Source organism: Erigeron canadensis, chromosome 3 (genome assembly GCF_010389155.1).
Source record: "Erigeron canadensis isolate Cc75 chromosome 3, C_canadensis_v1, whole genome shotgun sequence".
Classification (NCBI taxonomy): Eukaryota; Viridiplantae; Streptophyta; class Magnoliopsida; order Asterales; family Asteraceae; genus Erigeron; species Erigeron canadensis.
Window position 1 is genome coordinate 24,913,658 of NC_057763.1, and position 16,218 is coordinate 24,929,875.

At 33.0% G+C, this 16,218-nt stretch overlaps 2 protein-coding genes across 3 annotated transcripts; one reads left to right on the forward strand and one right to left on the reverse strand.

The window, feature by feature from the left end:
- Positions 1 to 1,730: 1,730 nt before the first annotated feature.
- Positions 1,731 to 12,441, forward strand: LOC122593432 (protein ALWAYS EARLY 3-like). Of its 2 annotated transcripts, none has more exons than XM_043765843.1 (19): positions 1,731 to 1,825; positions 2,111 to 2,234; positions 2,633 to 2,731; positions 2,833 to 2,895; positions 3,233 to 3,310; positions 3,651 to 3,822; positions 3,931 to 4,163; positions 4,303 to 4,582; positions 4,744 to 4,806; positions 5,897 to 6,135; positions 6,299 to 6,622; positions 7,055 to 7,233; positions 7,322 to 7,604; positions 7,716 to 7,913; positions 8,135 to 8,287; positions 9,606 to 9,749; positions 9,850 to 10,065; positions 11,235 to 11,516; positions 11,974 to 12,441. In XM_043765843.1, the coding sequence occupies exons 2-19, from the start codon at positions 2,136 to 2,138 to the stop codon at positions 12,136 to 12,138; spliced, it is 3,270 nt and encodes a 1,089-aa protein (XP_043621778.1). In that variant the 5' UTR covers positions 1,731 to 1,825; positions 2,111 to 2,135; the 3' UTR covers positions 12,139 to 12,441. The 2 variants fall into 2 exon arrangements, with proteins under 2 accessions (XP_043621778.1, XP_043621779.1); XM_043765844.1 differs by having other exon boundaries at positions 9,606 to 9,683.
- Positions 12,442 to 14,614: 2,173 nt separating this feature from the next.
- On the reverse strand, positions 14,615 to 16,009 carry LOC122590567 (probable methyltransferase At1g29790). Its single transcript, XM_043762762.1, has one exon. The coding sequence runs from the start codon at positions 16,007 to 16,009 to the stop codon at positions 14,615 to 14,617; it is 1,395 nt and encodes a 464-aa protein (XP_043618697.1).
- Positions 16,010 to 16,218: the final 209 nt, after the last annotated feature.

Consider the following 16,218-nt stretch of genomic DNA (forward strand, 5'->3'; position numbering starts at 1 on the left):
TGGCTGCTATTCTTCTTCGTGCGTCTTCGTTTGGCTCCCGAATCACTTCCTTGTGTCTTGTAACTTCATAGGCTTCCTTCTTGAGTCACTTGATGTCATTTTCCCTCTCTGGCATCTTCTGTAAACCTGCATAAACACATCATTTATTAAGTACCAATAGTTTCGGAATCATAACTCATTTAAGCATAGAAATGAAGCCTTTCATTAGGGTTTTTTTTATCACAAAGGGACGCTCATCACCCTGTAGCCCATCCACCGCCGCTTGGAAGCCCAGTTTAGCAAACCGACTTAAACACTTATTTAAACCGAAGCAGCCCTCAAAACCCTAGGAGAGAGCCGATTCAGTAGCCCTAGCCGCCCACATCAAGCCTAGGTCGACTTGCAGATTCCAAGGAGGTTTTGGAGCTTCTAACACCTTCCAATCTTCATTCTTAACCTAGATCTATTCTTTTTTTTTTTTTTACTTTCAGTTGGTAAACAATGTCTTTCACATTTTCAGACTTTGTTATTCCTTTAATGATGGTAGGCTAGTAGGCTCAATACTTATTTGGATCGATGTGATCATGTAGATGTTTATTTATTTTACTTTATTTGTTAGATCTGCTGGAACCATTGTATAGATGTTGGTCAAGATAGTCATGCCAATGTAAGGAGATCTAATAGAAGATTTAGTTATATGTGTCATTCCTTAATTGACTAGAATCAACCATGGACATATGAACACAAACAATTTGGTTGTGCTAGTGAAAATACCACATTAATATTAAATAAAAAAGAAAAATTTGACTATATACCACCAAATACGTAATTGTGATTTCTGTATTTGTAGTGTCCTTATTTTAAACTATCATATAATTATTTTTTATTATAATACTTAGCCAAAAGTTTATTTTAGTAGAGAAATCTGAGCCCGTAGTCCTAAAATCATCCATATGCAATGAGTACATATCTTTGTAGTTTGTATACCACTTTTATGGGGTTGAATTTGGAAACATATCCAAACCCATAAAATTATTTCTAGCAAAATTTCTTATTCTACATTATATTCGTATCTTATACTCAAATTTATTTAAATAAAAAACAAAATTATAAAAGGATAGATAAAGGTAATTTATAAAAGTGAAAATGATCCTTACTGCATGACATTACCCATCTTAGGTACAAACATATTAGAAAATTTTATAAATTAAGGGGGAAGGGAGTATAAGGTTGTCATATACTCAAACTTAGGTATGGAACCTCTCACATACCATTTTTTTAACCATAAAAATCATGGAGGACCATGTGTTTTATTAATTATACAACAAATATTAAAATATTGTTATGTGAGGAGTTCCATACCTAAGTTTGAGTATGAGATAACCTTATATTTACTTTTCCCATAAATTAAACCTTTAATTGATATACATACATAACTCCCCTGAATTACATAATCTACTCAAAAATATACATGCTTTACCTAAAATAGATACGAACTCGATAAAACTTATAAAACTTACAAAAGCTTTGGTCTTACAAACGAGTAGTTGTTTTTCTCGTTACAAAAACCGACTTTTGAAAAGAAGATAGAAGGGGTGGGTTTACACTAGAAACATATTCACAAGGGGTTTTACTAAAAAATACAAAGACTTGAATGAAAATATATATAAAGCGGACAAGATTGAAAAGAATTTGCTGTTTTACCCAAACAAAATACTAATAAGCTTTTTGAAAAAAAAAAAAAAAAGAATATTTCAATTTTTTCAAACTCAAAAACGCATCATCATCATCAAACAAACAAAATCTTAATGAAGCTTCTTCCTCTCAATTAAACAAACAAAAAAAGGTACAATTTAACTTATATATTAACAATAATCTAATCTCTAAACCCTAATTTTTCTCATCAATTTCATCGTAATTTCTTTACTTTTTTTTTTTCAAATTTTTTTCACTTAGTCATAAACCCTAAACTTTATCTTCGATTCAAAAATTTCGAATGCTAATAGGAAATAATTATTGTTCTTTGCTTTTGAATTTGAAATCTTGAATTTTTTTGAAGTTGTCATTGTAAATTTTGAATTTGATATATATATATATATATATATGTATATTGTTATTGTTATTGTTTCAGATTGAGAGGTGTTAAGGTTTTGGAAATGGCTCCAACGAGAAAGTCGAGAAGTGTGAATAAGCGGTATGCGGATTATGTTGATGTTTCTCCAAGTAAAATTTCTGTCAAAAAATCCGGACAACAGGTGAGATATATATATATATATATATGTGTGTGTGTGTGTGTGTGTGTGTGTGTGTGTGTATTTTGAATTTGAATTTGAATTGAGTGTTGGTTTACTGGAATGGTGGTTCAAAGTTTTGAAATTTTTTTACTGTTTGATATCTGAAAAAGGATATTGTATTTCTGTATGGTAAAAGATTGTGTTCGAATGCTTCGATTATGTCATGTGGATTTCGGGTTATAAGATGGTTAAAAGGGGACAACTTTTAAAAGTACGGTGGTGAAATAAGATGTAAATAAGTAAGTTGTGTCACAATGGGACAAATGAAAGTATGTGGTAAAAGATATACGGATTGTGGTAAAAATATTTCGGCAAGAAAATCTAGTAACTTTGTCTGATTACGGAATTTGTTTTTGCAGAAGAGGAAGCTTTCTGACATGTTAGGATCTCCATGGACCGATGAAGAGGTTGAACGCTTCTATAAAGCTTATAGGAAGTATGGTAAAGACTGGAAGAAGGTATGTGGATCTTCAACATCATCATCATAGCCAACTATGTTTATCTCTATACCTTGGTATCGGATTGGCTAATGTGTATGAGTTTCTTATGTTAAAATTAGGTGGCTTCTGTGGTGCGTACAAGGAACTCAGAAATGGCCGAGGCTCTGTACACAATGAATAGGGTAATAAATTATAATGCAAGCGTGTGCAATTCTTATGAAAGGACAATCTTTTGCATTCTGTTGAATATAAGAAATGAATTTCAAGTATGGTTAAATCTTAACTTTATCATTGGCTGATAAAGAAATAGACTTTATAGAACTCCCTTTCCCTATGCTAATAAGACAGAAAACATAGATCAGCCATGTATCTTACGTGCCTGATTACAACTGATAAATATGATTTTTTGTGAAATCTTTTTCTCCTTTATTTGGAAACCTTGAGGAGTTTAGTTTGATTGTTATGTTAATATTGGATTCTTGGTTTGAGGATTAACCATATTTCATTTTCGATTTACAGGCATATTTATCCTTGCCGGAGGGAACAGCTTCTGTGGTTGGGTTCGTTGCTATGGTGTCTGACCATTATAATGCCATGGTGATCATTTATTACTTAATATATAATTGATTATGTTTCTTAATTTTCGTTTTGATGAAAATATACTTTGTAATTGTTCAATACAGGGAATTTGCATTGCTTTTTTGTTTTGTATTAACACGAGAAGTAATTCTATTCCTCTTACTTTGGAAATCTAATTAATGGTTTTGCAAACCTCAATATTGTAGTACTGTATTTTTCTGGGCCAAATGTATGCTCTTCCAGTTTTTTATGCCATCATGAACAGACTTGATTGTTTCTTGTTATTGTAATTGTAATCATTAATATGCTGTCATTGAGTCAACAGATGTTGCTAACATACCAGTTTCACTAATAACAGGAAGGAAGTGATAATGATAAAGAGGCCAATGATTTCCCAAAACCAGTTCAAAAGCCTAAAAAACGTACTCACAGATTGTTACAACAAAATGGAGGGGAAGATCAAAAGCAATCGAGGCTAGTTTCTTCAAGTGACAGACATTTGCCACCACTGAAGATAAGAGAATCCGATGGTAAACTCTTGTCTTACTATTTGTAATGGAGTATAATGTTCTTATTTAAATGACCAATAACTATTTTGTCTGGTTGACTTAATGTCTAATTGTTTGAAATAAACATAGGATGTACTGTTCGGAAAAGGACTCCTCGCTTTCCTGTTAGCCATTTATCTAGAAAAGAAATTAATGGAAACCCGGTCTCACCGTACAAAAAAAGCCAAAAGCGAGAGGTTGACGAAGTGGCACATGGTGCTGCATTGGCATTAACAGAGGCTTTACAAAGAGGAGGCTCCCCACAAGTTTCTCAATCACCATACCACATGAAAACAACACCCCCAAAGGGCAGGCTAAAAATTGTAATGATTCATTTTTTTTTTATCTTTATTCCCTAGAAAAATTAAGTCTCTTAGTCTCTTAGATAGTTATCCACCTTTAGTTTTTTTAGAACGGTTATCCGCTCTTACTTATTAGCTATTACATATATGCCATTTATAGTTGGACACAGCAAGATCCAAGCTTCATGGTAATCTGATTGATGAAGACGGTTTTGAGGGCAGCTCAGGAAGTGGAGGAGCTGATAATGTTGGTGGAGAAGTTTACCAAAAAGGGAGAAAGTTCTATGGGCAAAGAGATGATAATGAATTTGATGATGGCGGGGAAGCATGCAGTGGTACGGGAGAAGGACTTGCTGTCGGTATTGAGCTTACAGATGTAAATATTGAGCAATCTTCTTCGCAGGGCAAAAGAAAAAGGAATAAAAAACTTTTCTTTAGAGGTACATATAATAGGTTACATATGATATTCAGAAAGTTAAGGGTGTCATCTATAATTAATTACTCATCTCACAATTTTTGGTGATACCAGAAGATCTTAAGTGTTATCTGGGTGTTTATATAAGGATCAGCTCCTAACTTTTATGTCCCTTCTTCTGCGCAGATGAAAGTTCTGGCTTGGACGCGCTGGAAACGTTGGCCAACTTGTCGCTGATGATACAATCTGGTAAATATATCATTCTTATAGGCTTTTGTTCTTTGAGTATTTATATTTTTAGGTTTACTAGTAAGATAAGGAGTAGTTTGCTTCTGTCGATCCCCTTGCTATGTGTTTGGAAAGATGACAACCAGACTTGCTAACTTTCATTGATTTTATCGGCTATTCTTTGCAAGTGAAACATGTGCTTGCGTAAATTCTTTAGTAGTTTATTAATGTATATATTTTCTAGTTGATAAATCGTCCATATAACTATATATAAGAATATCCATTTTGGTCATTTTACCTATGAAGTCCTTAATCAATCTGATTTTTCCACGACACTCAAACATCCATAAATCAGACTATTACTGCAGTACAACTTTAGTATCAGCTTTGGTGTGACCTTTGTTATTCTTGATTAGTTGCTAGATATGGTCAACTCATCTGTTCCATATGGAATTTACTGAAGTGGTAGTTTTTAAATTTTTAGTTTGCTGGATATTATATCCATCATGAATGTACAGTCATTCTATCATGTTTTTCTATTGGGAATTGATATTAGTACCATGTAAGTTTATTAACTTATCACAGCCATGCAATATATGCTTGTACAGCGTGCTGTAAAGATTATACTGTATGGTAATTTTATCAAATATTATGGTACTAATATCACCTCCCTTTTCTATTCATCATATGTTTCTTTTCATCTTTACTTCAATAGCATTTAGCTACCTACCTGGTACTAAGTCATGTAGTTGCGTTAGCTTGAAAGTTAAACAAGGGATTATTTGAATGAGCTCAACACTTAAGAACCATTTTTAACTTCTATAGCATTTCTCTTCTCACCTTTATTTCTTAGTTTGTTTGACTTCCTCTGAAATTCGGATGATATCATCTTCAAACATAATTCTTGATATATCATATATCTCAAAAAATGATGCCAGCACACTGGCTTACTTGTTCCAATGCTTGCGATATGTTATTTATAGCTCTATTATTTTTTTGGTTTTTTTCTTGTGTCACATACTAGTGCATGATGGTTCTGTATATATGATCTTTTTGTTGATGTCAAGTATCTTAGTCTGATGAATCGTACAATTGCAATTGCTGTGTGCAGATTCACCTGCACTGAAAGAGGATAAGCCACCTACTGTTCATAGGAGATACAAAACTAAAGTGTCAGCTGACAAAGATAAAGGATTAAATGAGTTCCCCAGATCTGATGTTTCTAAATCTGGAAGGTCTAAATCAGGAAGGGAATCAAAAGTTGATTACAAGGCTTTATCTGAAGGAAAGCAACTGAACCAGTCTACCAATAAATCATGGAAAAGGAAAAACAAGTCATCGTCATTTGACGTAAGTTTCAAGAAGGGGGGAATATACTGTCATCCATTTTTTTCTTTAATCCTTTTTTTCTTTGTTGTCCTTAAACTGTTTATGTGTTTGTCTTGTTCATCTGTTACTAGTCAACTATATAGATCACCTAATGAGTCGTTTATATTTTTTGGACATAATTTAGGTCCTTGATGAAGAAGAAAAAATTGAAAATAAAGTCATATTTGCCAGTGAAGATAATGCTCCTTCAAAAAGTTATAAATCTACAAGACTTGTTGAATATTCTTCTTCAAATAGTAATACGTCAAGGACAGGAGCTGACTCAGCAATATCGACAGCCCTGATTCCGACTTCTGATGGTGTCGAGCTGCCATCTAAAAGAAGAAATAAGCGTAAAGTGATTCCAAATAGGTTAACTAACCACGAGGAGATGAAATCAGCAAAGGTCAATGTGAAAGATCAACCAAATAAAAAGACCAGACCCCAGGAAGGGGCCCACCACTTGAAGGTTTTTATTCAGCTCCTTAATTTTTTTTTTAATTTTTTTAATATAGCTAGAGGTGGCAATTATAACTCATTTACTTACGAATGAGTCGATTTGGGTTTATGATCTATCTTAAACAGGTCATATAAAAGTAAGGATAAATACAAATTGGGTCAACTTGGTCGAAAGTTGGCTAAAGTGTATTTCTATTGCATGACCTACTAAATCTCTTCTTTTAATGAGTTAAATTATTTACCTTATGTTTATTGATTTTGGGGACATGGTTATCAAATTTTTCTCTCTATAGGAAATAAAATGGATAAATTTGATAATATGTTAATCTAATCGACTCAACACTTTTGATGCATTCTCCGACCTGCTAATAATGTCACCACTTGTTATTCTTTTTATTGTTGTCTTTGTTGAGAGCATTTTAAGCTAATATAAGGGTTGCAGGATAAGGCTTTGCGTCATCTCTCATCTCCTATGGTACGTAGATGGTCTACCTATGAGTGGTTCTATAGTGCAATTGACTATCCCTGGTTTGCTAAAAGGGAATTTGTGGAGTACTTGCATCACGTTGGATTAGGGCATATTCCAAGACTAACAAAAGTCGAGTGGGGTGTCATAAGAAGGTACCTTGTCTTATTGTATTTAAGCATATATTAGTTCTGGTTGAAGTTGTTTTTCTTATAGCTTGATGTTCATACTCATTGTTCTCAGTTCCTTGGGGAAGCCCCGGAGGTTTTCAAGAAATTTCTTGCGCGAAGAAAGGGAAAAACTTTGGCAATATCGGGATTCTGTAAGGAAACATTATACCGAGCTTCGAAGTGGTACGCGGGAAGGGCTACCAACAGACTTGGCTCGCCCATTGGCAGTAGGGCAACGAGTGATTGCCATTCATCCAGAATTTAGAGAAGTTTATGATGGATGTGTACTAAATGTTGATCATGACAAGTGTAGGATTCAGTTTGATCGCCCTGATATAGGGGTGGCATTTGTCAAGGTAGGGTGCATAAATCGCATAACAGTACTATTATGAAATGCGCTGTTCTTTGTATATCTCGACACTGTGTATACTTTTTTTTCTAATAGTTCTGTTAACGTTTCATGATAGGATATTGATTGTATGCCCTTAAATCCGCTCGAAAATATGCCTGAAGCTCTGAGGAGAGAGAACAGTGCACTATATAGGTTTTCTATGAACTCTGAAGAGAAAAGGTTGCCACAATCAGCTACCGGTTTATTGGTGTTGCAGAGCTCGCGTGACCATCTTGAACAGAGCCCTGTGATCCCTTTGGGAAATAATCGAGTGGTTAGTTGTAACAAAAACATTGTCTTTTTTTGCTAAATGATCACGTTGCATCTGCTTTCGTAAATATTGTTGTCTGCTGGCTGGATGATTATTTTACTCACAAGTATATCTAGTGATGGACGCTGAAAAGATTATAGGGATTGACTCTCTGAATGATTTTTAAATGTTTTATCTAGTTAAGCCTATCAATGTATATAGGCTAAACATTAATCTTTGTACAGGGACATATTGGTTCTGGTGCACCTGTTAGAGCTGCAGAAAGTTTTATTGCACAGCATGCAACTTATGCTCCTCCTGGTTCAGTCTCTCAAATGCAGTCGAGAGAAACTGATATACGTGCTCTTTCAGAGCTTACTCGTGCTCTCGATAAAAAGGTAATATTTCTGTCATATATCTTCTCTATCGAGTTCATTCTGGCTCTCTTTTAACCTGAAACGTATTTAATGTCTATGTGTATATTAATTCATACTAGTCCTAATACCCGTACGATGTACGGATTTGTTATATATATATATATTGTAAATGATAATTTTTGTATGATATAAAAAAACTGAAAATATATAGTGTGAATGTAATCTAGGCAAATTAATTTGAATGGTGTAGGTATCATATCAAAGTTTTAAGTTATCTAACCTTATAGAAAAAGGTTTTGATGGTTTACAAAAGAAGTTTTGATAGACTTATACAAACAAAAATGTCAATAAATTTAAAAAAAAGTTACTTAAGAAAAGTAAAACATTGAATAAGTTCAAATGTTTTACATGTAATCATATTTGCAATCAACTTATTAGTCTTAAAAGTTGTAATTCACTTACAGTATTTAAGATTAATTTCTCTATCTCATATCAAATGTAATTCATTAGTTTTTCTTCTAATTTATCTTTTAATAATACCATGTTTCTTGATTATATTATTAAGTAGATTTTTAGAATGAAATATTAGAAAGATTAATTATAATAAATATAACAATATTTAATACAAAGAAGCCTCATCTATAAGAAGATAATGTTAAGATTAAGATTGAAAGCTAGCAATATTAATATTACTATGTTATTATCCATATAATAAAAGTTTAAACATAAAGTAAATAAAATATAAAAACTACTAAAAGTAGATACAATTTCTATTCTGTTTTTATTTTCGTTATGTCTTATGTCTTAAAACATTAATGAGTTAATTCATATTGAGTTAATAAATGATAGAAATATTAAACTCTCAGATACAAACAATTATGGAGTTTTTATGTTCATGTTTGATAATAAATCCATGTTTATTAAACTTTATCTTTTTACATTAATGGATATGTACGTATTAAAAATAGGTGGTTATGAATAATATTTTTTTTAAATATATGAAGTCCCAAATCATAATTTTTTTTTGGAGAGGGTTTGATAAGCGAAAATATTTTGGAGCGGCACTTTTTTTTTATTTGGAATTGGATTGGAAGTTATTTGATATAATATATAAAGAGTGGATATATATCCGATATATACAAATATATTTTAACAATTATAATTTAAAAGGTAAGTAGAATTTAATTAGGATTTTAATTTGATTTAATTAAGAATATTAAAAGGGACACTTGTCACTCAAGTAATACGCCATTTGTCATTTAAACAATACCGTAATCCTGTTTTAGTTTATTGGTAGATAGTTGACATATGGACTGAAGGGTTTTCATATGAATTTCAGGAAGCAATATTGACAGAGCTTAAGCTTGTAAATGACGGTCTAATGAGTCACAAAAATGAGACAGGCATCGATTTAAAGGTATCTGAAAGCTTCAAAAAGGACTATGCAATGGTACTATTGCAGCTCAAGGAAGCCAGTGACCAGGCATATTATCCGACTTTAATTAGATTCTGTTTACATGTATTATTCACTTATATTATATCCCTTTTTTCACTAACAGAAGTTCTTAACATTTTCTTTTCAGGTTACTTCTGCTCTTGTTAATTTGAGACAACGTAACACATACCTAGGAAACCCTTTGCCTCCTTCGCAGAAACCTCAATCTAGTTCGAGTGACATTGTCAGCCCTGCTGGTCCTGCTGACAACGCTCCATCAAATAATCAGTTAGCATCAAATGTTGTCGAAATTGTGAATAATTCAAGACTTGAAGCACATAAACTTGTACATACTGCCATGCAGGTATCTTCTATCTATAACAAACTCTACTACATTAATAGGGTGGTAATGCATACAATATATGAATCTCACTTTGCGATTAAATGGATTAAAATATCTCGACCAGTTACGAATACGAATGGCTTGACGGGTTGTATTTTCTCTCCTATGGGTGAAATAGCTTAAAGAGGACTGGGTCAATTGAGTTGAAGGTGTAAAAATGTTGAAAGTTGCCTAAAGTCTAGTATCAGTGCATACAGCCTCCTAAACTGTTTCTCTTTAATGATTTTGATCAGTACTGGAATAGTTCTGTTTTTGGAAACACTAAAAATATACCCACGCATTGTGTGGAGGTGGATATTTTCTCAGTCTTATGAACTTAAAAATAAAATAAAATGATTTTAAGAAAGAGACACAGCTATGGGTGACGGCGCTTGGCTTTACCGACAGCCCGGTATGGATGGTGGTCAGTGGTGGTGGTGTAATAAAGTCTTTAACTTTCAATTTGACTATCTTAAGAAAATTGTGTTTTTTTGTTAACAAATTAATTAAGGTTGACTTTGTTGAATACTTGAATATGAATGAAATTACCATATAAAAAAATGTTATGTGAAGGGAAACTTGGTAATTTTGGTGTGCTTATGTTTCAAATTTCAAGACAACATGCAAACGCTTCATATATATATATATGAGAAAAGTGAATGTGTGGTTCTCAACTTCTCATGTACCTAAGCTTAGGTATAGAACCCCTAACATACTAATTTTTTAATGAATAAATGATTGGGCCCCCATGTCTTTTATGAATTAAAATATTAAGATGTGGGGGTTTCTATACCTAAGCTTAGGTACATGGCAACATTATTTTTACATCCCTCTATAGTTTACCCGCTCAATACGGTAGAGGCATTTATTATTTTTAATTTTTAAGGAAGTTGATAAAAAAAGCGTTTGTGGGCAACCCAGTTCGACGGGCACATTCTACCTGCACTTAAAAACCCGGCTCAAATGAAAGCCGCTTTAACCTTTTGCCCGACCTAGTCAAATCACCCTTTTTAAACCAGACTGTTTTTGACCTGTTAACTGACCCAGTTAGGTTGTCACCTCTACACTTGGAAGTCATCAACTCCCAACTTTCCATTTGTAAGTCCATAGGGCTGGAGGCTGATTTAGTTTTAATTTGATCTTTGTGTCAGGCAATGTCTAAAATAAAGGTAGAGCAGAATGTCCGTTCAACTGTTGCAACAGTTTTGGATTCTCTTGCTAAAAGATGCCCAATTGAATATGGGTCATCAACGATCCGATCTTCGGAGCAAGCGAATGGGGGTGTATTTAAGCACAAGCTGAATTCGGCAGTGGACCCTTCATTAAGCAATCAAGCATCAGATTCCAAGTTACTGCATGATTCTAGTGATACTGATGCAACCATCCCGTTTGAGCTTATCGTCTCCTGCGTTGCCACATATCATATGATTCAGGTTTGCAAATATGTTTTCATGTATAGTAGAGTTAATATGTCGATTTAGGTTATGTTTAACTCCTAACGGGTTCGTCGCGTAAAATAAGGAGTTTGCTTAGTAAGAACCTAGTCAAATGGGTTGTCGTCTATAGTATATATAATGTGCCTTTAAAAAAATGTATTTATAATGCATAGAATTTTCTTAAAAAGGGTCAGATCATCTTAGACAAATGGGTCAGATCATCTTATTCGGAAAGCTATGTTATTATTATTTATATAATATATCTATCTGTAAAATATTTGACACTAATTATTTATCTTAAAAAGGGACCTAATTTATATAAGGTCAATCTTACCTGATCTGACCTGACCCTATAGTAAATGACCTGTTTTGACATGTTTACCCAACTGTCCGTTTGTCGTCTTATTATGAGTCTAGTGTCTAAACTGACTTTCTTTTGTAAATGATTTTGTAGATGTGTACCGAACGACAGTACCCACCAGCGGATGTGGTTCAGATGCTAGATTCTGCATTTGCAAATTTGCATCCACAATGTCCTCAAAACCTTCCAATATTTAGAGAAATACAAATGTGCATGGGAAGAGTTAAAACTCAGATACTTGCTCTTGTCCCATCATAGGCAAGTTTCCAGCTTCCTACCATGTACCTCCTCTGTTATTATTATTACTTCTATATTTTGGGGTATGCTCGATTTCTCTAATAATTGTTATATAGAAGCCAAGTTGTGGATATGATTTAACTTGAGCTTTAGGAAATTGCCCACAAGTGCTATTTTGTAATCAACAATTTAGCAGTTTGAGGTGTACCGATTATATACTTTCTTCTATACAATCATGCATTTGCAACATGTGTATGGGCATCTACTAGTTCAGTAGTTTGTTAAACTGCATATAACGATTAATGAATTATAGTTTCTCTTTTAGATCAGTTCAGTAGTTTGTTAAACTGCGTATAATGAAGTATAGTTTTTCTTTTAGATCAAAGGTATACCTTTAATCAGAGATGTGTAATATGTGGCGTTCATTTAAGTCGTATTTTGATCTGTTATTTTCCTCCTGATATTCTGTTATCTTCTTTTAGATCAGTTTAATTGTCTTGTGTTTGTCCCGACCTTTTTTGGTTTCATCCATCTTATTTGTGGTGCCATCTTTCAACTATGCCTGCAATTGTTTTTCCATTCTCGTTTATATCTTAAGTTTGAATATCTGAGACGATAATGTAACATTTTATCAACAAATTTATTCCTGGATTGTCTCAGTAACAATCAGATTAGAAGAGGCTAAATTGCATCTCTAAGTAAGTAGATCCATTACTTGGGACAATGAATAATGAATCTATTATTATTACCAGACATTTAAGATCACTTTTGTTAATGAGGGTGTGTTTGGTTGATTAAAAGATTAGTAAGATTCGGTTTTGAAATAGTTTTTTTAAAAAATTGTAATCGAGTATTTTTTCTTTTGTATTCGTTTAATTATCTATGAGATCACCATGTAACAGATAGATGCTCATGACTGTATAAGCATCTCAATATCAATTCAAATATGGGTTTGGAACTTTGGATATACACTCCATCCATGTTCCAATAAATTATTTACCATCCGAATAAAGAAAAAAACAGACTTATCCAATCACAAACATTTGGTTGTTGAAAGATCCTTTAAGATTTTCTGTAACTACCAAAAACCTATATATATGTGATTAAATAAACGGAATAACTCATGTGTGTAGCCGTGTAGGGTAATATATAACTTGAGGCAAGTTTATAAAACAAATCATTCATTTCTATTCTTAAATAAAATGAAGAGGTTGTGGAATCCAATTGATAGGAAAAATATATACAACAGATGAGTTTTCAAAGTCAACATAATTCGTGTAAGGGGCAAGATGTGGGATCTAAAGTCTAAACAACATCTAAGTTAGGCTCCCTGCCTCTCACTTGATCATAATAATGATGGGGTCACAACGCAGTCAACACTTTTAACTTTTAACAGGCGTCAAATAAGGTAGGAACGATTTGATCAATTAGCACTTGCACTTCATTTTATATATCCAATTATTATTATATTATTATTTTATTACTCGTATATAAAATAAAAATTTTTACTACACTGTATAAAGGAAATTAAAACAGAGTTCATTATATTAGTTACTACAAATGTTGTAGTCATCCATCGGGTGAAGTAACATTACTACATACTTTCTTTAAAAGGACGAATATTCCGTGTGAAGTCTACAATTATTTACATATATCTGAACTCTTATAAAAGAAATGACATTTTTTTTTATTTTAGGTAACGTATCTTTGAATTATCAAAATTACCCTTGACTTTTTTATATTTTGTCCTTAATGAATTATAATTTACACTCTAAACCTTTATTTTAATAATTAACTCTTTAAGTCTTTATCTTCTAAAATTTTCCACTATCACAATTACATCACCGGCACCACTACCAATAGTACCATCATCGACACCACTAGACCGCCTTCCCCACCGCCGCCGCCGCATTGCGCGGGACCATGTTTGTCGTCTATCATGAGAGACTAGAATTTACAACATTCTGATTGACAGATTAACTTCGATAGAGTTAGGCGAAAACCCTTTGGTTAATATTTTTACAAACCATGTTAATCTTTTGATCAACTACAATCTCAACTTAAAAGTTGTGAAATTAATTTGTCCTTTTCTATCAAAGATGTAGAGAATTAGAATCTGAAGTGACTATTGTAAACGACGTTTATATTAAGAAGATATGGTGCAATTCTTATCTTATAATAAATATCTAATTTCATTTTGCTTGCTTAATTATGGGCGTATGAAAGGCTAAACAACGAGCAACAATGTTAACCACATTAAGAAGATCAACAAGTTTACTAATTAATTTCGACTTAAAAAGCTACAATTAGTAAAGTCATATCCAAAACAGATACTTTTTCAACTTCATTGAGATTATATTTATGTATAATTAAGCTACAAACAGAATCAGTATTAGTATATAAAATAACAACACTAACAATTTGATATCAAGCGATTAACAAAATAATAAACCAGAACACTGCTGTTCAAAAAAAAAAAAAAACAGAACACCGTTTATCATAAGGATCTAGGAGGTTTCTCAAGCAAAGCAGAAAGAAAAACTTCATCTTTAGACTTTGGAGATATAGCCCATTTGTGCTTCTTGTACCTAAATTGTAGAAACATATACATATAATCATCCAAATCCTTCCTATTGCAAAAGAATTTATCAATCCACAACAACCCGCCCGGCCTCAAGATCCTATCCCAGTCAAACAAAATAAAATCCATTAGTTGTAAATCAATCCACCCGTCCATGAACCCCGTTGTGTGAATCAAATCCATGGTGTTATCAAAAAATGGCAACCGTTGATTCAATGTTACATATAACGGAAGCAAACCTCTGAGGGCGATCATTTCATTGAACGGAGCTCCAAGATTTAGAGCGGTCGTGACTATAGTCACATTATGCTCTCTCATTCTGGCTGCAAATGTGCCTGTACCTATACCAAAATCAAGCCCTATGCGTATCTCCCCTGGCTTAACACCTAAAGCGTCTTTAATCAAGAAATCGGTTGATAAAGATGTGTTTGTTACCCATTTAAGCTTTTCTTTCTCCATTTCAAAACAACTTATGCATTTAGAGTAACCCCTTTTCGGATTCTTGCTCATCAAGCACTCAAAGTTTCTACACAAATAGTTACTCCACCTCACGTTTCTTCCATCCGGTATCCTCCATAAAGATTCATTAATCGGGTAAGGCTTTTGGTAAAGCTTTGAAGCTCTAGTGAGACACCTTCTTCTTGGCAAAGGATCACACCCCTTAATCATAAGATTCTGAGCCACATTCCAATCATCTTTACAAAACGAACCAATGTCATAATCCATATATTCTTGAAGCTCTTTCTTCATCGATACACACCCATGCCCAATCGTATTATAAATCTTCTCGCTCCCATATATATTCTTTTTCCCAATCCTATTCTCTTTCGGGGTTATATACTTCCTTATTTCCTCCGTAACAAAAGTATTAATAAACGGATCTTCGTTCATTGTCCCATTTTCAACTCTAGGCAACCGAATTTGCCTTAGAGAGATATGAGCACTATAAAGAGGTTGAATCACCTCTTCTTCAATAAACTTCTTAAACTCCAACGTCGAAACATTACTTGTACTCAAATCTTTCGACTTCTCCAACTTTTGCACCCTCGATTCAAGCTGTTCTTGTAAACTAAGCATTTTATCTAGCACTTCATTGACTCGATACGAAAGTGACACAACATCAAAACCTTCATAATCATCTTTAACTCCATAAAAATGCTTGCATATATCCTCATTATGCATGAAAAAACCAGCTGAGTAGAACCTAAACAAACTCGAAAGACTTACTACTATAACCAAAACTCCAAGTACAATCTGAACTATGCCTAAAATTCTTCCTAATCTATACTTTGGAAAACATGATCTTTTCATCATCTTATACTATATTACTATTACTAATACACCTTAATGATAAAGATATAAATATAAATACTATATATGCACATAAATTAAATGTTTTTGTCACCTTAAATAATAAATATCATGTACATTGAACTAATGAAACTTTGGGAGTAAAGATGTGATGAAGTTATGAAATGATGTGATTAATGAAGATATGGATATGAAAGTGGAACTTAAAT